General features: G+C 45.4%; 1 protein-coding gene across 1 annotated transcript in view; it reads left to right on the top strand.

Moving 5' to 3' along the window:
• The first annotated feature begins 11,266 nt into the window (after positions 1-11,266).
• The window catches only part of CYTH1 (cytohesin 1), a 77,630-nt gene continuing 64,426 nt past the window's right edge, over positions 11,267-24,470 (top strand). The window contains exon 1 of the mRNA XM_083353015.1: positions 11,267-11,624. Within this exon, the coding sequence (XP_083209141.1) occupies positions 11,594-11,624 (31 nt within the window). The 5' untranslated portion in view covers positions 11,267-11,593. The remainder of the gene's footprint in view (positions 11,625-24,470) is intronic.

Raw genomic sequence — 24,470 nt, 5'->3', positions numbered from 1 at the left:
TATTCAAGTCTGTCGGTCAATCTCTTGTTTGGTGAATGAAAGATTAAGAAGGTCAAAAGAAATGATCTTAGACATCTAGTTTTCAGAGATAACTAGTAGTACCAAGGAGATAAAACACAACCATTGTTATATATTTTTTTTTTTTTGCCCAAGATGGCGACGGACGCAACCTAAGCTTCGGGCGCTTTTCGAGGGCTCCAAGGAATTCGCTTAGGGAGGCCCACGGTATGGACAGGCGACTCTGGGGGTGGGGGAGTTAACAAACAGCTGCTGGGCGCTATTCTTTGCGGCACTGAGCCCCCCCCCTCCAAACTAGCCGACCTGTCGAGCTCTATTATGGCGCCGAACGCTGTAGCAGCGCCGTGAAGCCCGGGACGCCTTGCCTGATTTTTCTTTTCTGCCGGCTTGCCGAGGTGACTCTGGGGATTGGGAGGACTCTGGAACAGCTGCTGGGCGCTGCTCCTCGTGGCGCTGAGCCCCCCCCCTCCGAACTGTCAGCTTGCTGCTCTGAACTGTCGGCTCTTGAGAACTGCCTGCCTGCCGATCTGCCGAGCTTCGCTATGGCGTTGAGCACTGCGACAGCGATGTGAAGTCCGGGATGCCTTCCTTGCTTCCCTCTTCTGCCGGCTTGCCGAGGCGTCTCTGGGGATTGGGGGGATTTTAAAACAGCTGCTGGGCGCTGCTTTTTTGTGGTGCTCAGCCCCCCCCCCAGCTAGCGGCTTCTGATTTGAACTGCGGCGTTTGAGACTTTGCCTGCCTGCCGACCTGCTGTTCTCCGCTATGGCGCCGAGAAGTCCGGGACGCCTTGCCCTGCCTTCCTTCTTTCTGCCTGTTCGCTGTGAATACCCTCTGCTTGTCGGAGGGGCAGTGGCGACGATCCCCACCGGTCAGAGATCTTCTTACGATCACCAGCTGGCTGGCGCCGTTTTTGGCGGCGCGGAGCCTTTTTCTCCTCCCGGATGGTGGCTGCAGATGGTGGGCCTGGTCATCGGCCCCGGCGGACATGTTGGCGAATTCCCGGACTTAATACATCTGCTGGGATTGCCTCTCTCCGCCATTAGAAGATTGTCTGGACTGGCGGATGGGTGCTTGGGAAAGAATGTTTCTGTTCTTCCCCCCCCCCCCGGACTGGTGGCGCTGGCCGGAGATCCGAGGATTGACAGAGGCCTGGCCTGCCTGTTTTAATTTTTCCGGCTGACAGGCAGGCATTATGGCTAGCTCCATGCCTGATGGGAACTAAGATCCCTCCTATTGATAGTCCAGTGTGGCTGGGACCGGACCGTGGTGGGAGGACGGTTTTGGACTGGCCAGTAACCACCTCACTGGTGTGAGAGACCAGTTGGGGTGGCCCTGGCTCAGGATCCCCTTTTCTCTCTCTGCTCCTGATTGGACTCCTCAGCCGGAGTGAGAGGACGACTGAGGTTGTCCCTTGGATTTCCATCTCAGGTGAGAGCTGAGATGGCTTTGCAGACTAGGAGAGGTGCCTACTGGACTTTTTACCATCTATATACCATCATTGAGCGATCCTTTGGACACAACATCTGCCCTAAAAGACTATCTCAGCGCAGTATGATTTATTATTACTCCGAAGCGGACTTGTATGCCCTTAGGGCAGTTCCTGCCTCATGGGCGCGACCTGTCGCCTGTTTCCATACTCCCCTTAATGACGATCCCAAGCTTTGGGATTCCGAGAGGTGGCTGGGCTTAGATAGGGGCCTCGAGTCAAGACATGCTAAGAGGCCCCTGATAAAATTTTTAGCCGGTTATTTTAAGAGGTTAGGGAGGGGTAGGGAGGGGGGGTAGGGAGGGAATCTTTAACCGGCACTCAGTCTGGTCCTGTTAGAGGTCCTGACGGGATGGGGTTGGGGGAGGTGGCTGCTGGTTCTGGGAATGTGGGGGTGGGGCTTCAAATCCCCACGGCGATAGGGAATGGCAGCAGGTGTTTGCGCGGAGGGCCATATCAACATCTGGGATCGCGCCCCCGCTATCTCCGAGCGGTGGCGCGCTCCGACCCTCCGGTCAGCACCCTCCTACCCGGGGATGAGGGTGATCAGGCCCCTGAGCTCAGGTTGGTCTATTTTAACGCTAGATCCGTAGTTAACAAAGCTCCCCTCATCCGTGATCTGATCGAGGAGGAATGTGCGGATCTGGCGTGCATCACGGAAACTTGGTTGGGTTCGGAGGGAGGGGTGCCTCTCACCGAGTTATGCCCGCCAGGTTTCCGGGTGCTGCACCAGCCACGGGCTCAGGGCAGGGGTGGTGGGGTGGCAGTGGTTATTCGGGAGACTTTGTGTCCTCGGGAGGCCACCATTGTCCAGATGGCCGGGAGTGAATCCCTCCTCTTGAGATGTGGTCCTCGGGTTCAGTTGGGCTTGTTGCTCACATACCTGGCGCCCAGCTGTGTGGCAACAGCCCTGCCTGAGCTGCTCGACACCCTCTCAGGGTTGGCGGTGGAGTTCCCCAGGCTTATAGTCCTGGGTGACTTCAACCTGCCATCACTGGGGGGGTCGTCGGAGTTAGCTCGGGAGTTCATGGCTTCCATGACAGCCATGGGCCTGACCCAGGTTATTGAGGGCCCTACTCACGAGGGGGATCATACTCTCGACCTGGTGTTCCTGTCTGGACAGTGGTTGGATGATCTGGGGGGGGTTTCTCCGTCCATCACCCCTCTGTCATGGTCAGATCATTACCTCCTGAGGCTGGTTTTCCGTCATGCCATCCCCCGCCGCTGGGCGGCGGAACCGACCAGGTGGTTCCGCCCCAGGCGCCTAATGGACCCGGACCGGTTCCAGAGGGCGCTTGGGCCGATACCTATCACCCTTACCCACAGCCCAGTTGAGGCTTTGGTGGAGGCCTGGGAAACGGCTGCCACCAGGGCACTCGACTGTGTTGTACCCATGCGACCTCTGACTCGGCGCAGATCCCGTTGGGCTCCATGGTTCTCGGTGGAGCTCCGGGAGATGAAGCGTCGGAGACGAGGTCTAGAGAGCGGTTGGAGGTCCAGCCGATCCGAATCCGACCGATTGCAGTTAAGAACCTTTATAAGGTCTTATCTTGCGGCGATAAGGACGGCGAAGTCTAACTACTTTGCCGCCCTTGTCGCGTCCACAGATAATCGCCCGGCCGCCCTGTTTAGGGTGACTCACTCCCTCCTTAACCAGGAGGTGAGGGAGGATCCCTTGCAGGGACGAGCCGAGGAGTTTAGTCATCATCTGACGGACAAAATCGCTCGGATCCGGACCGGCTTGGACTCTGACTGGGCAGAGTCTGATGTGGAGGAATCAGGCGGTCTTGAGCATGTTATCTGGACTGAGTTCGACCCTGTTTCCCCTGATGATGTGGACAGGATCATGGGGAGACTGAGCTCCACCACCTGTTTGTTGGATCCGTGCCCCTCCTGGCTAGCTTATGCGGCTCGGGAGGGAACACGAGGCTGGTTCCATGCAGTAATAACTGCTTCTTTGAAGGAGGGTGTCTTCCCTGCCGCCTTGAAGGAGGCGGTGGTGAGACCCCTCCTCAAGAAGCCTGCTTTGGACCCGGCTGTTTTAAACAACTATCGTCCAGTCTCCAACCTTCGCTTTCTGGCGAAGGTTGTTGAGAGTGTGGTGGCGCATCAGCTCCCTCTGTTCCTGGAGGAAACTGATTATCTGGACCCGTACCAATCGGGCTTCAGGTCCGGACACAGCACGGAGACGGCATTGGTCGCGCTGGTGAATGATCTCTGGAGGGCTAGGGACAGGGGTTGCTCCTCTGTCCTGGTCCTATTAGATCTCTCAGCGGCTTTCGATACCATCGACCATGGTATCCTGCTGCGGCGTCTCAGGGGGTTGGGAGTGGGAGGCACCGTGCTACGGTGGTTCTCCTCCTACCTCCAGGGCCGCTCGCAGTCGGTGTTGACAGGAGGGCAGAGATCCGCCCCGAGGTCTCTCATTTGTGGAGTCCCTCAGGGGTCGGTTCTCTCGCCTCTCCTGTTCAACATCTATATGAAGCCGCTGGGCGAGATCATTCGTGGTTTTGGGGTGGGGTATCACCAGTATGCTGATGATACCCAACTTTTTCTTTCCACCCCGAACCAACCCAGTGATGCCCTCTCCGTGATGTCCCGGTGCCTGGAGGCGGTTCAGGTCTGGATGGGGAGAAACAGGCTTCGTCTCAATCCCGCCAAGACTGAGTGGCTGTGCATATCGGCGTCTCGGGTTAACCAAGTTATTCCACCTCTAATGATGGGGGGTGAGGTGTTACCCCCCGTTGATAGGGCTCGCAACTTGGGCGTCCTCCTGGATTCACGGCTCAATTTTGAAGATCACATAGGAGCCGTGACCAGGGGGGCTTTTGCACAGGTTCGCCTGGTGCGCCAGTTGCGTCCCTATCTGGACCGAGACGCCCTACGCACAGTCACTCATGCGCTTGTGACCTCCCGTTTGGACTACTGTAACGCTCTCTACATGGGGCTGCCCTTGAAGACCATTCGGAGGCTTCAACTGGTGCAGAATGCGGCTGCGCGAGTTGTAATGGGGGTTTCCCGATACTCCCATGTAACACCTCTACTCCGCGAGCTGCATTGGCTTCCGGTTGCCCTCCGGGTGAAATTCAAGGTGCTGGTTATTACCTATAAAGCCCTACATGGCCTGGGTCCGGGTTATTTGAGGGAACACCTGCTGCCGGCATCAAACGCCCTTCGCCCAGTGCGCTCCCACAGGGAGGGTCTGCTCAGGGTTCCGCCGGTGAGAGATTGCCGGCGGGTGACACCCAGGGATAGGGCCTTCTCAGTGGGAGCGCCTGCCCTCTGGAACCAGCTGCCGGTGGAGCTGAGAACTGCCCCCGACCTCCGATCATTCCGCCGGGGCCTGAAGACCTGGCTCTTTGAGCTCTCGGGCCCAGGCTGAGGAGAAATTTTTTAATTGGGGTTTTAATTGTGTACAGGGTTAATTTAATATTTTTTAATATGGTTTTAACTTTTATATGTTGGATTTTTTAATTCCCTGTAAACCGCCCTGAGTCCTCAGGGAAAGGGCGGTATACAAATGCAACTAAATAAATAAAATATATTGAAAAAAAACTTTTTTGGAGTGGGAAGAGTTTAGCTGGGTGTAGCTATATCCAATTTAAGTATTATATGTATATTGGAGTATTTATTGTGCTGAAATTCCACAGTGCCCCACAAACACATACCCTTCCAGAGGGTCATTACCAAGAAGTAGTAGCTGAGAGTTACTCTTATTCTGCTTAATACAATTTATGTAATGCTTTGCTACCATTATGTGAATATTAAATCCTCCTCCTACTTGCTGATTGTGATAGAAACAATGGATAAATTATATATGGAAGGGGATTTTTTTGTAAAATAAATTACGATAGACATGGAAGAAAATGAAGGTTTAGAAGCAGCTTTTAAATTGGGTTCAGCAGAACTGATACAGTTTAGGAGAGATTTGATCAGTTCAGGCTGCTTCAATGAAAAGACTAGCGCATGAGCAGAACACTTATTTATTTTATTTATTTTTATTTTAATCCCATTTATATCCCGCCCTTCTCCGAAGACTCAGGGCGGCTTACAATTTAAGCACAAACCAATGTGCTTAGCAATAGCAAGTTGGCCCCGATATTTTGTTATGTATGGAAAAAAACTTCCAATGTAAACGCTAGAGAACCAGTGCACGGTGTCACATGTATTTAATAAACCATGTTTTTGTCAGTGTCACACACAAGTTCAGAAGCTGGACTAGAGCTAGTAAACGTATGTTCAAATTCAACCCCAGCCATGGAAGCCCATTGAATGATTTCATCCCAGTAACATTTTCTCAGAATAGGCTACCATTGAAAAGAGGAATGTTTTGATTGTCCCTTCAACTGCTGAGGGCTGGAAGGGACCTTGGAGGTCTTCTAGTCTAACCTGTCCAAGGCAGGAATCCTTATACTATCCCAGACAAATGGTTTTCCAGTCTTTGTTGAAAACCTCCAGCGTTCAAACATCCACAACTTCTCAGGGCAAGCTGTTCCACTGATTAATTGTTCTCGCTATCAGGAAATTCCTTCTATTTCCAGGTTGAATCTCCCTCTGACAAGCTTCCACCCATTACTTCTTGTCCTGCCCGCAGGAGCTATAGAGCAGAGGTCCCCAACCTTTTGGGCACCAGGAACCAGTTTTGTGGGGAGAGGTTTTTCCGCAGACTGGAGGGTACGTGGTTTTGTGGTTTGCTTGTTGTGCGGACTGGTTGCTGGCATGCCGTGGCCTGGTACTGGTCCATGGACCTGGGGCTGGGGACCCCTGCTTTAGAGAATAAATCAACCCCCCTTCCCTGTGACAACCCTTCTACAGGTAGTATTGGAACATGGCTGTTACCCCAAGCCTTCTCTTCCTTATGAATTTTAGTAATTAACGTAAGTATGCGGTATCTAGACCCTATTCATAACTATGGTTATTCAAATATTTTTAATCTGGTCTTAGGCATGCAATTGTTACACTGCCTTAAAACATGTTTTTCATTTAAAAAAACGCCCTTCGTTTGAAGTTAAATAGGGATAACAAATGTGTTTGTTTTCTAAGAAAATACAAACTTGTGGGCATGTCCTCTAGCTACCTGGTATTGAACTAGTAATGGTAGTAGTAAGTAATGGGCCTTAAGGAGATCAGAATCAAAAACAGAGAGAAACCACATTTGCATACCATTCAAAAGAAAAAAAAAGCTTAAGAAGGAAACAAAAAAAACCCTCGTATCCTCTCCAGCAGCCAACATTCAGATAAACAGGGTTTAACATCAGACAAGCCAGCAGAAAACTGCCCTAATCAAGGAACTACCAAGGAAGATAACTATACCCTCACCAACACTGGCAGGACAAGCTACTGTATATAAAATAGGGCAAACCCCACACTAGTTAGTACTGATGTTACCCAGTTGGATAATGAAATGTCTGCAAGCAAACATGCTCAGAGAGCACCAAGGATTTCACACATTAAAATTTAGCTAAGGATTTTGTTGTTGTTAGTTGCGAAGTCGTGTCCGACCCATCGCGACCCTATGGACAATGTTCCTCCAGGCCTTCCTGTCCTCTACCATCTTCTGGAGTCCATTGAAGCTCACGCCTACTGCTTCAGTGACTCCATCCAGCCACCTCATTCTCTGTCGTCCCTTTCTTCTCTTGCCCTCAATCTTTCCCAGCATTAGGCTCTTCTCCAGTGAGTCCTTCCTTCTCATTAGGTAGCCAAAGTATTTGAGCTTTAGCTTCAGGATCTGGCCTTCTAAAGAGCAGTCAGGGTTGATCTCCTCTAGGACTGACCGGTTTGATCGCCTTGCAGTCCAAGGGACTCGCAGGAGTCTTCTCCAGCACCAGAGTTCAAAGGCTTCAGTTCTTTGGCGCTCAGCCTTTCTTATGGTACAGCTTTCACTGCCATACATTGCAACTGGGAAGACCATCGCCTTGACTATACGCACTTTTGTTGACAGGGTGATGTCTCTTCTTTTTAGTGTGCTGTCTAGATTTGCCATGGCTTTCCTCCCCAGGAGCAAGCGTCTTTTAATTTCTTGGCTACAGTCCCCATCTGCAGTGATCTTGGAGCCCAGGAAAATAAAATCTGTCACTACCTCCATTTCTTCCCCATCTATTTGCCAGGAATTGAGAGGGCCGGATGCCATGATCTTGGTTTTCTTAATGTTAAGTTTCAACCCACGTTTTGCACTCTCCTTCACCTGCAACAAGACGCTCTAGTTCTTCTTCACTTTCTGCCATTAGAGTGGTATCATCTGCATATCTTAGGTTGTTGATGTTTCTTCCGGCAATCTTAATTCCAACTTTTGATTCATCTAGCCCTGCCTTTCTCATGATGTGCTCTGCATAGAAGTTAAATAGGCAAGGCGACAGTATACAGCCTTGCCGGACTCCTTTCCCAATTTTGAACCAATCAGTGGTTCCGTGTCCAGTTCTCACTGTTGCTTCTTGGCCCGCATATAGGTTTCTCAAGAGACAAATAAGATGGTCTGGTATGCCCATCTCTTTAAGGACTTGCCACAGTTTGCTAAGGATATCTAAAGGCAATATCTGGTTGAACTACTATTATTTCTTATTAACCTATTCCTCAATAATAGAGGTACTTATATTCTGATAGGAACTACAATTCCAGTTAGGAATGGAGAGTACGCTACGTCAAAAACTAAAATACTGTGCAGAACCAAAGGCTCTCAAAGAAAAAGCAAATATGGCTTAAGAAAAGCCGTTAGAAGATTTATAACAATCCAGTAGAGGTTTGCCTTAATGGTTCATCATTATAAAAGGATGCCTTACAGTTTCCCACACTGTACACATTACAAGTTGGCATTTTGCCTGCTGATGTTGGACAAGAAATGCTGAGAATATTTCGTTTGGCAGTAATTTATACATCAGTACAAAAGCCTTGTCACAAGGAGATACAGCATAGTCAGACTTTAAAGATTCTAATATTACAGTCTATCCCAATAAAAGTACTTTTAGCCTTCCTACTCTGGTCTACCTAGTAGGCCAGATATAACATAATGGGCATATGTGATTTACTGAATAGGGAAGAGGTTGGCCAGGAGAAACGTGGATGTATTCTTTATGTTTATATGAGACCCCTCCTTGATTCAGAAGTATATACCATCAAATTGGTGTCAACATATGGAGACCATGTAGATTTTCTCCATTACAATCTCCATGCTGCTTATAAGATTTAAAGGGCCACTCAAATGAATGTCAAAGTATTTTTTTAATTTCATAAGGTTATATAATGCTCCAATCAGACAGGCATGACTTGGGGATTTGGCACCTGGGGTGGATATTTTAATTGGTTCCCCACACTTAAAGAAATCAATAGCACGAGTGAAAGTGACCTGGTATGATAAAATATTAACAGAAACACACACACACACACCATTTCCCAATCATAAATTAACAGTTCTGAGGTTTTTAAGAAAGATCTAATATGTGGCTAGCTATATGAGTTGATAATGACTTAAGACAAATTTATGGCTGTTATGCAGGACAAAAGTTCCTAACATGACCTCCAGAACATGTGGAATTCAATCACCAGCCTTGGAGGTCAGGTCAAGAGGTTTTTGGTCTGTTTGGTAGACAGTACATCAGCAGGACCCCCAGTCTGTCCCTAGAGCAGGGGCCTCCAACCCCTGGTCCATGGACCGGTACCGGGCCGCAGCATGCAGCAACCTGTCTTCACAAACAAGCAAAGCCCCATCCATGGGATGCAGGCAGCACACAAAACCATGTACTCTGGTCCATGGAAGAACGTTTCTCCACAGAACCGGTCCCTGGCCCAAAAGGTTGGAGACCTCTGCCCTAGAGCGCATGTAGAAACCTGAATACGATTGGATAGTTCCTGACACTGACATCGTCTTTTAACTGGAAAACAACATAATTGGAAGGTGGTAGCTTTAGGTAGGAATGAGGAAGTGAAGTGGGAGACCTACCAGTCTCTCATTTCATCTTCCAAACTCCACAGCAGCTGTTTAAATTTTCTTTTCCATTCTAATATAGCAATAAGAATGACCTACCATATTATTTACCCAGCAACTTCTCTGCTATCTGCAATTCCCATGAGCCATCTATGAGGCTCACACCTGTGACGCACCTTTTTCAGTGGTGAAGAATGGCTTTTGAAATAGATCAGTGAACAACCAGCTCTAGCGTTCTGGATCAACAGCTTTTATATGTCATGAATGAGCAGGGTTGCATTTTCATTACTATTAGAGGTTTCTGTAGTCTCACACACCTGCAGACTATTCCAAAACAAAAAAAAAAAAAAACACCAACCAAAACCCTACACAGCAGCGGAGAGGGAAAAGAGGAAGCTCTGCATAGAGGCCCAATGTGGGGAAACTGCAGAATTTCTGCACATGAGGAAAGCCACAGCTTGGGAGAGCTTTCCGAAAATGTGGCATGGTTTTGCTGGGTTCAGAGAGGTGCTTAGCAAAGGGTGGTTTCTAAGGAGAGCAGCGCCAACCAGTCTTTTCATTCTTGGAAGGAGTTAATTATTCTCTCAGCAGAGCTCAACCTGCTTTGCCTCAGCTGTAAGTCTGATGTAGCTGACTCTCTGATGAGCCCACCTTTCTCTCCATCATTAGTTTGAGTGCATCAGCTTTGAGTACAGAGCTCAAATACTGGCTGGGGATATAGGCTACATTTGCACACTGATAATGACTGAGCTTATACAATTATGCCACAGTGGTGTTTTTTTTTAAATTTTGAAGATGTAAAAAACTGAAATAGCATTTCTTGGAAAGGTTTTGCAGAAAAATGGAAGCAGGATCATTGTTATTCCTTTCCACTTTTTTCTTGATTTTCCAACACAACAGGGTTTATGTTGAACTGCTAGATTTTTTTTTTTAAATGACACGGTATCGTTGCATGAAAAGTAATTTTTCCCAAACCAGCACCTTCTGTGCAATGGGTGATTTCCCAAGCATTCAACATTCTACTTCATATTACAGGCAATTTTCTTCTTTCCTCTACTAAATCCTTAGTTTTCCCCCTCATGCACTTTCTTCTGGGGCACTTTTACTTGCAGTTTTTTTTTTAAAAAAAAAAAACCACAGCTAGAAAAACAGCTTCCCTAAACAATTTACGAGATCCGTTTCTGCATTCCCGTTTACACGCTAAAATTACCCACCGCACGAAAATAGGAAGCGAGCAACCTTTCTTTTTTTTAATGACAATGGGACATCTAAAGCTATTCTGAGGAAAATTCTGGATTCGAGGCTTTCATCGAAGAAAGATACGGCGAGCCAGAAGGGCGGCAAAGTCGGCCACGCTCCCCGCTCGCAAGCAGAAGCAAGTTTTGCTAGCCCCCAACTCTCCGAATCACTGTTAGTAAGATGCTACGACCCAGACGAATTAGTAATCACAATTACATTACAATTAATTCCCAATTAATTCTCAAAGCGCATAACGTGGACGTAAAGAGCCTTGGTGGAGCTGTGGGCTGATGCCTCCTTAAGTAACCCCAGCTGCCTGCAATTCGTGCAGGTTCGCATCCCACCAGGCTCAAGGTTGACTCAGCCTTCCATCCTTCCGAGGTAGGTAAAATGAGGACCCAGATTGTTGGGGGCAATTAAGCTGACTTTGTAATAATGCCGCTTGGGGGTGTGTGTGTGAAAGCCCTAATAAGCAGGCATATACATAGAATGAAAGCCATTGCTAAGCACGTTGATTTGTGCTTAGATTGTAAGCCGCCCTGAGTCTTCGGAGAAGGGCGGGATATAAATGGGATTAAAAAAAAATAGCTCCGCCTATCTCTCTGGTCGCCTCGGGATACCAGCCCCGCGGTCTACTCGGCCCTCCTGCAGGCAACGCGTGTAACCCTGAGCTCCCCGTCCCCTCGTGGTCTGAACGACTCGCCGAGATGCGGCAGCTTCTCTTCTTCTAGCAGGCGCACCTCCGACCCAGCACAAGCCGCCAACCCCGCTCGGGTGGGGCTTGGCGGCATTACGAGCCCCCGAAGCGCGTCCTCTTATCACGTGGCACAAAAAAGCCGCGCCTCTTTTCGGGAGGTTGAGAAGGAACTTGCAGAGGATCGGCGGCGGCTTCGTACTGCCTCCTCGGCAGCTGTTCTACTCTGCTTGGTAACATGGAGGAAGAAGACGAGACCGCTGGTTTTGGTGAGCAAGTGCATGAATTGCGGCAGGGCGAGAGACGCTTCTCGCCGCGCCTGCATCGCGGCGGGGAAAACGAAACGTTTATCTCCCGGTTGGCAGTAAGGGGGAGTGGCCCTCCTCCGCGCAGCTAACTGTCCTTGGGATCCGCCGCGCGGCGATCCAGTGATCTCTTTCCTCTCCCCCGCCCCCCCCCTCCACGCCGCCCTTCCTTCTCCCCGCGCGTGGCCCTGCTTCCCCTGGCTTGCGGAGGCTTGAAGGATCGCGCCTTGCCTTCCGTGTTTAGCGAGGAGGTGAAAAGCATTTGGGCAGAGAAGAGCCGAGAGCCATGGGAGTGATTGCTCAAAGGGCGAAGGAATTGGCAGGAAGGAGGTGGGCTTCGGGGACAAGATCAGCCCCGCCATCTCGGGCGTCGGGAACGTGCCGAGCGAGTGACCGGGGGACGAGGTGGGGGCCTCGAGTCGGTTCGGTTGTTGGGGCCGTCGCGCCAGGTACCTGAATTGCTTAGAACAGCGTTTCCCAACCTTAGGAACTTGAAGATGCGTGGACTTCAACTCCCAGAATTCCCCAGCCAGCATAGCTGGCTGGGGAATTCTGGGAGTTGAAGTCCACGCATCTTCAAGTTCCTAAGGTTGGGAAACGCTGGCTTAGAAGATGGTGGTGAACAGTCCGGGGCAAGCTGCCTTGGGCTGGGCTGGGCTGGGCTGGGCGTCTTTCCGATCGCGACTGGCAGCTGTTGCACCCTCTGGTTCCGGGCAAAGACAGCTGTTCTTTCTCGGGGTTGAGAAGTTCGGCGTGGAGTTGCTGGCAGCGATGGGAATTGTGGGAATGGGGTGGTAGCACTTTCGGTCTTGGGCAAGACTCTCCTTTGGAAAGGGCGGCAAATTGGGGATGGGGGCGACTGACCCAAAGCCGCTGTCTGAACGGGCGTTTACCCACGGGGCTGTTTGCCAGGACGGGAGGCCCAGCGGAGAAGCGTTACCCGGATGGCGAAAGGGGGCCTTGGGATTGACAGCAGGGGAACAGCTGCAGTGGATGGCAGCTGCTTGCCTTTGCTGCCGGGCTTGCTCTCTTATGCCAACCAGACTTCGGACTGCGGGAGAGGAAACGTGCTCTGGCCTTTGGTAATGCCAGAGCATTGGCCTTGGTAATGCCGCTTGACTGGTGTGCCCGGCTGCCAGTCTCTGCTCTCATGGCACTCTTCTGGGTTCTCAGTGGACTGAGCACTGAATGGAGGTGATGTGAGCTTCGTGTTTAAGTTCTGGCTGTTCAGCCTATTGTGTGATGTCTGGGAGGCCCTGGACTTTAGCCAAGCCCTTTTCATAACAAACTCAAAGCTTTCGGTAATGTATAGGTTCTCTGAACCAGCAGTGGAAAGAGTGTGCAGCTCACAGCTTGGTGGTGCTCGGAAACTGCAGCATGGTACTTTTTCTCCCTAGTCTGCTTCCCTGGCTTCATCTTGGCAAAGGAGCAACAAACGCATCCACGCCTGAAGGGTCTGAAGCTTTTGTCAAGGGAAAAGTCTGGCATGTTTTACATACGAAAGAGATGGATAGATCATTTCCTGATTGTGCTGTCATAATAAATAAGGAACTGGAATCAATTCAGAAATGCTGTGATAAACGTGTAAATTTTGCTAAAATATGTGTTTTCTGCAAAGCTGTCTTATTTTGAGAAACAAGCCTTCAGTCTTCTGTATTTATTATAGCTTAACTTTTGTCACTGTCCAACAATGGACATCCAAGTTAGTCTTTCTCATTCATAACAAGTGTGCATAGACTTAGGAAAGAGATGGCAGTTCACACAGTGATCCAGAATATATATTGTAAAGATAATGGGAATAACTGTAATTTATCTCTTTTATTTGCCTTTCTAATTTTGGTGGTGTCCAGATGTATTGTTCTAAAATTTCCAGCATCTTATGTAGGCTAGGAAGATAGAAGTTGCGATCCAGTTCATCCAGAGAGCTTTAGACTGGAATAGGCAGACCACATAAGAGAAAAAACAGGTTTAGATCTTGCAGTGAAGCATGAGCCCAGTGTTGTACAGTTCACTTCAAAGAGTCTGTGATCCTTTGCTTACTCAACCTGGTGTGTGTGACAGCTCAATGGAGGGACTGCCTCAGTGCTGTCTTTATAATTAATTTCATTCATGTTGACTCTAAATTCACTGACATTCTGAATGTTGAGAGCATCTCTGCAGTGTTGTTGCACCAATCAGTGTGTATGACCCAGTTATGGGTGAGTAGCTGACTTACAGTTTTCCCCAGTGGAGTTGGGCATCAGATCTCTGCACTGCTGAAGTGATAGAGGCCTGCTCCATTTATTTGGCATATCTTGTCACAGAAACAACACCTGGAATTTTTTTAACCTTTCAGTCAATATTGTGGGTGCTCATACCAGAATTCTTTTTAAAGTGGATGAGTTGAATTTGTGGTTTCATCAGAAATCAGCTTTGAATTTTGAATGGCTTTGATTAGAACAGCTTGGATACATCATTTAATTCCAGAGATCTGGACTGGAGATGAAAGACATGGGAGCTGCAGCTTAGTACTACTAGAGAGGCAAGCTGTGTGTACATATGCTCCTGCCATCCGCACACTTGTTCTTGATTGATCTGTACATGAACATTCCAGCTGAGTTGCAGACATCGTGCTGTTATCCTAGGGAACTTGTCTGGGAAGAGAGAAGTACTGTAATGGTAAAACAACCTATGCAACTGTTTTCTCACCTAGCATTCATTGCAAGTGCTGGATTAAGATGTTCAGCAATAGATAACCTCCAATTTGGGCAAATGGCAGGCTGCCCAGTTCTTCTCATATATCACCCAACCTGCTATATTTTCAATCTGGATGTGATGCCCAGTCACATGGGGGGATCCTGTATGTTCCTCAACAGAGGTAACTTAGGGGCAATGGCAGATCCAGGGGTAGATGATCAATAGCCTTTTGACTTAGCCTAACAAGGCTCTGCAAAGTGGGGCTCAATATGAGCTGAGGTTTCATTGCTACTGCAGTTGGTCATATTTAGATTATTTTCTCTTTAATAAAAGTTTTGTGAAATTACTTGTGATAGATTTTTTTCTGAAAATCAAACATACAAGAACAGCAATATTCCATTCTAGAGTGCCAGTATTATTTTTAAAGTATTTCAGTTACATCAAAGAGTAGGGGTTTTCCCAGCTTGGGTATGATTTTATTTAACTTATTTTCCCTTTAAATGCAAAATAGGGCAGCAAATGGGGCTGGGAAAGAGGGAGAAGTTGAAATGATGCAGCTCAGAAATTTCCTGCTTAATGGACTGGACAAGGTTTACAATTTGCATTGTTCACCCTAGAGCAGTGTTTCTTAGGGGATTGTGAGAACCGAAGTTCACATATCTTAAGAGTTGCTGAGGTTGAGGAACACTGACCTAAAGAGATTAGGTGAGATGAAGAAAGGAGTCTTGTTGCTCGTCTAGGATTAAACTGCAGAGGGGAAAAAATGAGTTTCTGTCCCTGCTTGCCATCTGGGCATCACTTTTAATCTGAGTGCATGGATTAGTGTGTGTTTCCAGGGAAATCTACTGTGAATATTATCTTGGGGGGAGGAATTCAGAACAGGCTTGACTGTATCTCAGAGTACTTATGGTATATTGTGGGTCACTTGTCTTTTCTGAAATCTGTCATTGGTTCAGCTCTACTGGCCTATTTTGTTTATGGGGAAGCTAAATTTAACCAAATTTGCACGGGAGTTGTCAGGTTCTTGTTTCAACCAAAGAGGAAGTGGGGGCACTCTTCAAAGGAATGCAATTAAGTTGTAATTATGCTAGTAAGAATCTCCAGAAAAATAGGCAGCCCTTGATTTACAAGCACAATTGGGACCAAAATTTCCATTGCTAAGCAAAGTGATTTATTAAGTTAGTCTTGTCGAATTTTACAATTTTTTTTTGCCCATGATTGTTAAGCGAATCACTGTAGTTAAGTGAATTAGATAGTTGTTAAGTGAATCCAGTTTTCCCTGTTGACTTTGCTTGTCAGAGGCTGGCTGGGAAGGTTGCAAATGGTGATCACGTGACCTCTGCCATGTGCCTGAATTATGATCACATGACCATAGGTTTTTCTTATTTAAGTTTGAGAATAGGGAGAAAAATTGCTTTGTGTGCAATCATGAAATGAATGTTACAGTACATCCTCTATAGCATATTGTTCCTCCTGAGTGCTTGCCCCACATCTCAGTTCCGCTTCTTGAGTGTCATGCAGATGTGATCCCTCTCTCTTTCTGATTCTGTTCTCTCCTGAATGTGACTTGTCATCAATTCAGAGGGCCCTTTGTTATCTTCATTGTATATCCTATTCTTTGTGTGTGTGGTTGGATAGGGCTAGGCAACTGCAGGTTTTATTCATTGGTTTTATTCACTGTATCTCTTTACATGTTCTTTCATTTTTATTGCATTTTTCTGGATTTGGTTATTTGCTGTAACAATGCAGTCGTGTCCTTGGCTGTCTGTTTCGTTAGAATATAGCCATAACATTTTGCGGATTATATTTAATAGCATTTTCCATGTCTGTTCTAATGGCTAGCTAATAAAACCTGTAGACCCTGGATACAAAGAATAAAAGATGGTCTCATGTTACATTAAATTGCTATAGAATTGTGCATATATTCACTGGCAGCTGCTCTGGGTCAGGGAACAACTGACAGCTGCCTGCAACAAGAGACAGAGCAGCTTCTGTTCTGGACTTGAAATGTCTCTTAAATAGGAGGGTAGTTAAAGTATAGTTCCATGGCTGCTATAGAAATTTAGGAGATTTTATTTGCTGATACCCTGAATGCCTTTGGGTTGCATCAGGGACTGTTTTCTAGTTTACTGACTTACTATGTTATTAAGTGACGGATTATGGAATATAAAGTATACTCCATTTGGATGGCATCAAGTTGGAGAAGACTTGTTTAATAATTGACTCCCCCCTTTAAAAAAACAGAGGAAAAATTACTTGATGATTCAAATGCATTGACTTGGAAAGTTATTGGCAAAGGAAGAAAGCTAGAGTAAGACAGAAGAAAATAGAGGTCTTGATCCATTAGATGGGATATTATATTATTAACTAGATGTTTGAATATGGTGGAGAATAAGATAATTGCTAGAGATAGAAGCAGGGCTTTTTTTCTCATAGAACGCTCAGAACGGAGTTCCGGCACCTTTTTTGGATGGAACCTTGTAGGGTAGGCAAAGCGGGTTGTATGACATGTGCGAGTTCCGGCACCTTTTTCTTTTACAAAAAAAGCACTGGATAGAAGTATTATGATAACTAGAAAGATAAGATCTGTAATTAGAATATTAGATTTTGGTATGAGAAGAGAAACAGGAAAATGCTAAGAAGTTTGAATAAGGGAAGCTTTTGGTTACCCAAATATAACTTACTTTGAAATTATAAACAATAGAGACATTTTGAACACTGATGGGAAATTAAAAATTTTAAAAAAGTGAAAACAGGATACTGATTGAACGTATGGATATTAAGTGTAAATGCAATTAAGATATGTTTTGGTTAGAAAAGTTATCTAAAATGACATTATTGATATAAGAAAAACGTAACAAAGATGTTGATATTCAATTGTATATTTATTAATAACAATAAGAATTGTATTTGCCTAGTATGGGAAAACAGGTACTACCGGAAGAAGAGAGGAAACAGCTAATGGTTTAATATTGGATCTAGAGACCAAAGAAGTTAATATATACCACTGAATTACTAATGGACGCAGACAACACGTTGTCTATTAAGTATTTGACTGTAAAACTAGAAAATTAATAAAATATATAAAAAAGGCCTTGCTCACTTTAATGAATGTCCAAACAATTATGAAATTAATCTTTGTTGCCAGAAGTAAAGTCCTCCAGAAATCTCCTACTATTACGTTAGCATTTGTGCCTCACTGAATCCCAATTCTACGGAATACCAACCTTAGGCTTTGTCCCATAGAGCATTATGATTTAGAGCATAAGCAGATCTCTCTCTCTCTCTCTCTCTCTCCCTCCCTCCCTCCCTCCCTCCCTCCCTCCCTCCCTCTCTCTCTCTCTCTCTCTCTCTCTCTCTCTCTCTGCATTTTGAAGGGTGGGGATGAGAAGCATTTCTGGTATTGATGGGCCTTGATTTTTCTTTGATCAAAACAGAGATAGTACAGGAGGGATTGATGGCTCACTGCTAGATAAGATATAACACCATTTTAATGTTACATGCTGTGTGCAGGTAAAAACAAAGAACTATATTTTTTGTTAGATTGCAGAATTTCTGATTCTGAATCCTTTATTTTATAGGCCACAAATATAATAAGTTAGGAAGTGGATTTTTTTTAACAAAATCCAGTCCCTTATTTCAGGCACACAGTGTGGTATTCCTGGTCTTGGTTTCATCCATTTCTGCAAAAACAACTGCAGTAGAACAATCATCTTGCACTCTTAGACAATCCTGGGCATCTGGTAAAAGGGTGGCTTGCAATGAAGCAGTGGTTTTGTGGTAAGAAGTCATTTCAGAAGCATGACAGTCTGTTTAGTCAGCACTGTTCCAGACAGCCTTGCTGTAAATGTGCATAAGCTTTGATCTGTTTTCACGTGTAGGAATGTTGCTGACAAATTCTATCTTACTATACATCTCCTGGCTGCAGTTGGAAGAAAAAGGAATAGGGTAACTGATTTGACTTTGTGCTGAGTTTTCTGCTTTGTCAGAGATTAATAAGAAAAATGCAGGTTTGCTGGGGATTAAATACCAGTATGTCTCTTCAATTGCTTTGAAAACAATACTTTAGACGTAGTTCATTTATATTCACATTTGGTTGATGATTGCAATTCCAGTAGAGTGTTGCTTATGCCTCATTTTAGAGGAAGGTGAAGAAATTCAGTTTCTTCTTACTAGCCATTGCTGAGGTATTGGGAAATACACCTAAATGTAAATGGGGTAGTAAATCTAAAAGTGTTGCCTAGCCATAAATAGCTTTATCTTGCTAATAGCAAAATTGTTTGCTTTCTAATCCTTACCTGACAGTGAAAAAGACAAATGATTTGGAAGAGCAGTATTGATTTTGTTTTTAATATGGGGAAGGGCTTTAATTAAACAAAACAAAGGGGAAAAACAAGAGAAAGAAAAAAAGAGTGTATACACACATTCATCTCTCATACAGATTATATGCATATTGTGTTTTTCATAAGTTTCCATAAAGATGGCCAGATTTCATTACAAATACTGTATGTACTGTACATTTGAAAGCATGTTTGTACGTTTGCACGTTGCATGTACAAATTCCAATTTACATGGAATCTGAGGCTAGGTTGGACTGTTTGATTTTTATGTCAATGTATTGACCTAGCATCTGGTCAATACATTGGATGGGGCAGGTGTGGATGGGGCAGAATGCAATCCTGGTTGTGCCTGTTTATCCACTGGCATTAGGGATATTACCATTTTTTTATCTTGGATGGGACTGCACTACCTCATTTTAAGACTAGTGTTCAGTTTGGGGTCCCTCTGGATTCACACCTATTGCTCGAAGAGCAGTTGTCAGCTGTGGCCAGGAAAGCCTTTGCATAAGTTCATCTTGTGCCACCACCCTCACCTTTCCCTCATTTGGGAAATCTTTCAGACAGTCACTCATGCCCTGGTCATCTCATAACTGAATTATTGCAATGTGCTCTGTCTTTGAAGAGCACCTGATAGCTACAGCTGGTACAGAATGCAGCAGTGTGAGCAATAATGGGTGCTTTTGGCATGCCCATGTGTCATTGCAACTAGATGAGCTGCACTGATTACCAGTCAGCTTCCAAGTGCAAGTCTAGATGCTGGTAATAAAATAAATATACTCTAAGAAAGAACTACAGGGAGTGCAGAATTATTAGGCAAGTTGTATTTTTGAGGATTAATTTTATTATTGAACAACAACCATGTTCTCAATGAACCCAAAAAACTCATTAATATCAAAGCTGAATATTTTTGGAAGTAGTTTTTAGTTTGTTTTTAGTTATAGCTATTTTAGGGGGATATCTGTGTGTGCAGGTGACTATTACTGTGCATAATTATTAGGCAACTTAACAAAAAACAAATATATACCCATTTCAATTATTTATTTTTACCAGTGAAACCAATATAACATCTCAACATTCACAAATATACATTTCTGACATTCAAAAACATAACAAAAACAAATCAGTGACCAATATAGCCACCTTTCTTTGCAAGGACACTCAAAAGCCTGCCATCCATGGATTCTGTCAGTGTTTTGATCTGTTCACCATCAACATTGCGTGCAGCAGCAACCACAGCCTCCCAGACACTGTTCAGAGAGGTGTACTGTTTTCCCTCCTTGTAAATCTCACATTTGATGATGGACCACAGGTTCTCAATGGGGTTCAGATCAGGTGAACAAGGAGGCCATGTCATTAGATTTCCTTCTTTTATACCCTTTCTTGCCAGCCACGCTGTGGAGTACTTGGACGCGTGTGATGGAGCATTGTCCTGCATGAAAATCATGTTTTTCTTGAAGGATGCAGACTTCTTCCTGTACCACTGCTTGAAGAAGGTGTCTTCCAGAAACTGGCAGTAGGACTGGGAGTTGAGCTTGACTCCATCCTCAACCCGAAAAGGCCCCACAAGCTCATCTTTGATGATACCAGCCCAAACCAGTACTCCACCTCCACCTTGCTGGCGTCTGAGTCGGACTGGAGCTCTCTGCCCTTTACCAATCCAGCCACGGGCCCATCCATCTGGCCCATCAAGACTCACTCTCATTTCATCAGTCCATAAAACCTTAGAAAAATCAGTCTTGAGATATTTCTTGGCCCAGTCTTGACGTTTCAGCTTGTGTGTCTTGTTCAGTGGTGGTCGTCTTTCAGCCTTTCTTACCTTGGCCATGTCTCTGAGTATTGCACACCTTGTGATTTTGGGCACTCCAGTGATGTTGCAGCTCTGAAATATGGCCAAACTGGTGGCAAGTGGCATCTTGGCAGCTGCACGCTTGACTTTTCTCAGTTCATGGGCAGTTATTTTGCGCCTTGGTTTCTCCACACGCTTCTTGCGACCCTGTTGACTATTTTGAATGAAACGCTTGATTGTTCGATGATCACGCTTCAGAAGCTTTGCAATTTTAAGAGTGCTGCATCCCTCTGCAAGATATCTCACTATTTTTGACTTTTCTGAGCCTGTCAAGTCCTTCTTTTGACCCATTTTGCCAAAGGAAAGGAAGTTGCCTAATAATTATGCACACCTGATACAGGGTGTTGATGTCATTAGACCACACCCCTTCTCATTACAGAGATGCACATCACCTAATATGCTTAATTGGTAGTAGGCTTTCGAGCCTATACAGCTTGGAGTAAGACAACATGCATAAAGAGGATGATGTGGTCAAAATACTCATTTGCCTAATAATTCTGCACTCCCTGTATATGACATAGGATCTGAATATCTGAGGGACTGCTGATCTCCAATCATTTCTGCCCATGCCAGTGTGTTCTGGGAGAGTGGGTGCACTCCAGATCCTGTCTATTAAACATTGTGGAACTATCACAGCATCTCCCCAGAGATAAAGATGGTGCCCTCTCTCCTGGGATTCTGGAAAGCTCTGAAAACCTGGCTTTGGTCCCAGGTCTGGGGTTGATGTTTTGTATTTGGGGACCCCTCTTTTGTTTGATTTGTTTTGCTTTTACGATTGTTTTAGTCCAAACTCTTGGTGTGGCTTATGTTTTATTTGTTTTATGGATTTTTTTGGTTTTGTATGCTGCCTAGAGTTAGGTGGCTGTAACAAATATAGATAAATAATTAAAAAGTGGGTCTTCTATCTTTGAGTAAATGCAGTCATAAATCTATAGATTTCTAATGATGAAGGTCTGTTTTTTTAGCACAAAAAAAAGTACAGAGAATCATTCCAGTCATCAATTTTCAGGCAATAGGGTTATACAGGTATTCCTTGAGATACAATCGTAATGGAGCCTGCCCATTACAGTTGCATCTCACAATAGTTGTTAAGTTTTTTTTATTATTATTTTTATTTTTTTAATCTCATTTATATCCCGCCCTTCTCCGAAGACTCAGGGCGGCTTACAATTTAAAGCACAAATCAATGTGCTTAGCAATAGCCCTCATTCTATGTATATGCCTGCTTATTAGGGCTTTCACCCCCCCCAAGTGGCATTATTACAAAGTCAGCTTATTGCCCCCAACAATCTGGGTCCTCATTTTACCTACCTGGGAAGGATGGAAGGCTGAGTCAACCTTGAGCCTGGTGGGATGTGAACCTGCACGAATTGCAGGCAGCTGGTGTTACTTAAGGAGGCATTAGCCCACTGCTCCACCAAGGCTCACTTAATGACCCCATCCCTGTTCTCCTCAGTGAATCATTAAATGAATGTGCTGATTGTTAAGTGGAGCACAGGGTCATTCGGGTTGAGAAGGTCTTTTGTGGCCTAGCACAGGCTCAGGACCACCTGCCCTGTCCAATGCCTCTCCCATCTCTTGAGATGCCTGTCTTCTGCTTCCTACCCATTGGATCCCCACGGGCCTTTTTCCACTCCCTCAGGTCTCCCCTAGGCCTTAGGCCTGATTCCTACCCCACCAGGCCTTATCCTCACTTACTATTTGAAGAACTCCCAGGACTTCCAAAGCATTGGAATGGATTGCTTCTTTGTTTGGCTAATGACAGTATTCCGGAAGCAGATGCCATTTTGTCCTATGCACATAATGGTGGTCACATTCAGGTCACTGCTGTGTAGCAAAAAACCCGCTCCATTTTGCTGCCTTAACAAGGTCTGCACAGCCCTGAGGAAGCTTCTGAATGCTGCAGAAAGCTTCTGCAGTGCTGTGCAGACTTTGTTAAGGCAGCAAAACTGAGCAGTTTATCTTTCAGCCACCATTTTGTCCCTGCTCACAAATGGGCAGGGACAAAATGGCAGTAGCTCCTGGGTCGCTGCCACATTGCCCAGGAACACATGGCCTGCCCTCTTTTCCCAATATGAGGTCGGGAGATAAATACGATGGGTAATAGGCTTGTGGAGAGCAGGTCCAAGTGCTGCAGTGTCCCTGTGGTTGATTGTAAGGGCGAATGATGATTGTAGAGGCACTGCAGCTGTTGTAACTTTGAAAAAAAGACCATATGTAGCTTTTTTTAGGGTGGGTGGGTCTGTCATAACTTTGGCTATTAAATGACCGGTCATACCTCGAGGACTATCTGTAGTTCAAAAGAATATGGATGTCCAAGAATATTAAAACTTGCCTCAAGGTCAAATATATGTGCAATCAATCAGCTCTTCACAAAACATACTAGAACATTACTAAAATATATGCTTTAATGAAGCATTATTTTTATACTGGAAAAAACGGGTTTGTTAAAAGCCCAAACTTCATTTGGTTTATGAGAGACTGAGAGGATTTTATTAAAAAGTTCTACCATTTCTTTCCGTGTGGGTTCATTCATAGTGTATTCCAAAGCCATTTATTTTTCCTCACTGTCCCAAACCATCCTGTGGGCAGTAGGTTTTACCCAGGAATCCTATGTATGAAACAAGGTCAAAGGGACTGTGATGTAGGGCTGTGTAGTTCTTTAGATTCTGTCTCCAAAAAGTATTTTTGGCTACATAGGAGTGTGAATGTAGGCCCTATTTGCAGCACTTCAAAACAGCTGTGCTTTTTTCTGGGCTCAAGCTGCTGGCTGCGCTGCTATGCATCCTGGTGGGAGGGGGTCTATAATTTGCCATGGCCAACTTGCTGTGTCCAATTCACCACAACCAATTCGCCGTAACCAACTGCAGCCAACTCACCATAGTCAACTCCCTGCAGGACAATTTGCTGCAGGACAAGAGTTACACTAGTATAAAAGAAATGGTGGAATAGAATCATTAAAGAAAGGATGCAAAGGAGAGACTGAATGAAATGTGAATGACAAAAATTAAAATATTTTTTTTATTTATGTTAAATTATTAAACTGAATTGTTAAATTGTCCCCTGCTGAGTTGTCCCGTCATGAGTTGACAGTGGTAAGTTGTCCCACAGCAAGTTGGCCATGGTGAGTTGGCCGCAGTGCTTTGGCTGAGGCAAGTTGTCCCATTCCGCATCCAATCCACTATATTTAGCTTCTTTAAGATCGGGCAGGTGTGTGCCACCTTTGCACTTCAATGTGCCTTTTCAGTAGAACCAATCCAAAGAACTGCACAATCATATGTATGTAAAACACATTTGTATTTCAAATACGGTTTTGTTTATCTTGGCTTCCCTCACACATGGCTCTTCTTCATAGCCGACTTAATGTGCTTTCTAACTGTATTTGAGACAGCAGAAAACTTTATTTGAGACAGCATAACATTGGCAGCCCTGCAGCTGGCACAATGCTGGCAAGTAGTACTGATGTTGTGCAGGATGTGCAGGTCCCTTAAAGACCAGAAATGGTGGATTCCCCTGACTTTGTTTCCTATCTCCACCCCACTTCAAAAATGTCATCAGCCAGCAGGAAAATATCGACCACCCTTTCTTCTTGATGTAGGATGGTACTAGGAAAGAGGTGAGTTATGTCAAGAGCCTAGATCAGTATTCTCTTTGGATTTGTACAAGTGTTTTGTTTAGATACTTTCACAGGGAGCTGATACAATATTTGAACACTTGTTGAGCATAGGTTCCTTCACAAATCAATGCTGCTAATTAAACACATGGCTTTTCTGTCAAATTCATCTTCCAGTATCTGGGAAGATAGTTCCTAAGTTTAGCAGCTAATCCTCACAACCATAATCTGCAATCCACTATATTTCTAGTAGTATCTGTATCCCTATGTTGAAAGAATATTAAACTTATTCATATATATTAAACCTGTTCAGAACCAGATAAATAAGGGGGGGT

Source organism: Vipera ursinii (genome assembly GCF_947247035.1).
Source record: "Vipera ursinii genome assembly, chromosome: 2".
NCBI lineage: Eukaryota > Metazoa > Chordata > Lepidosauria > Squamata > Viperidae > Vipera > Vipera ursinii.
The sequence above is the reverse complement of the archived record's forward strand: the minus strand, read 5'-3'. Positions and strand labels throughout refer to the sequence as shown.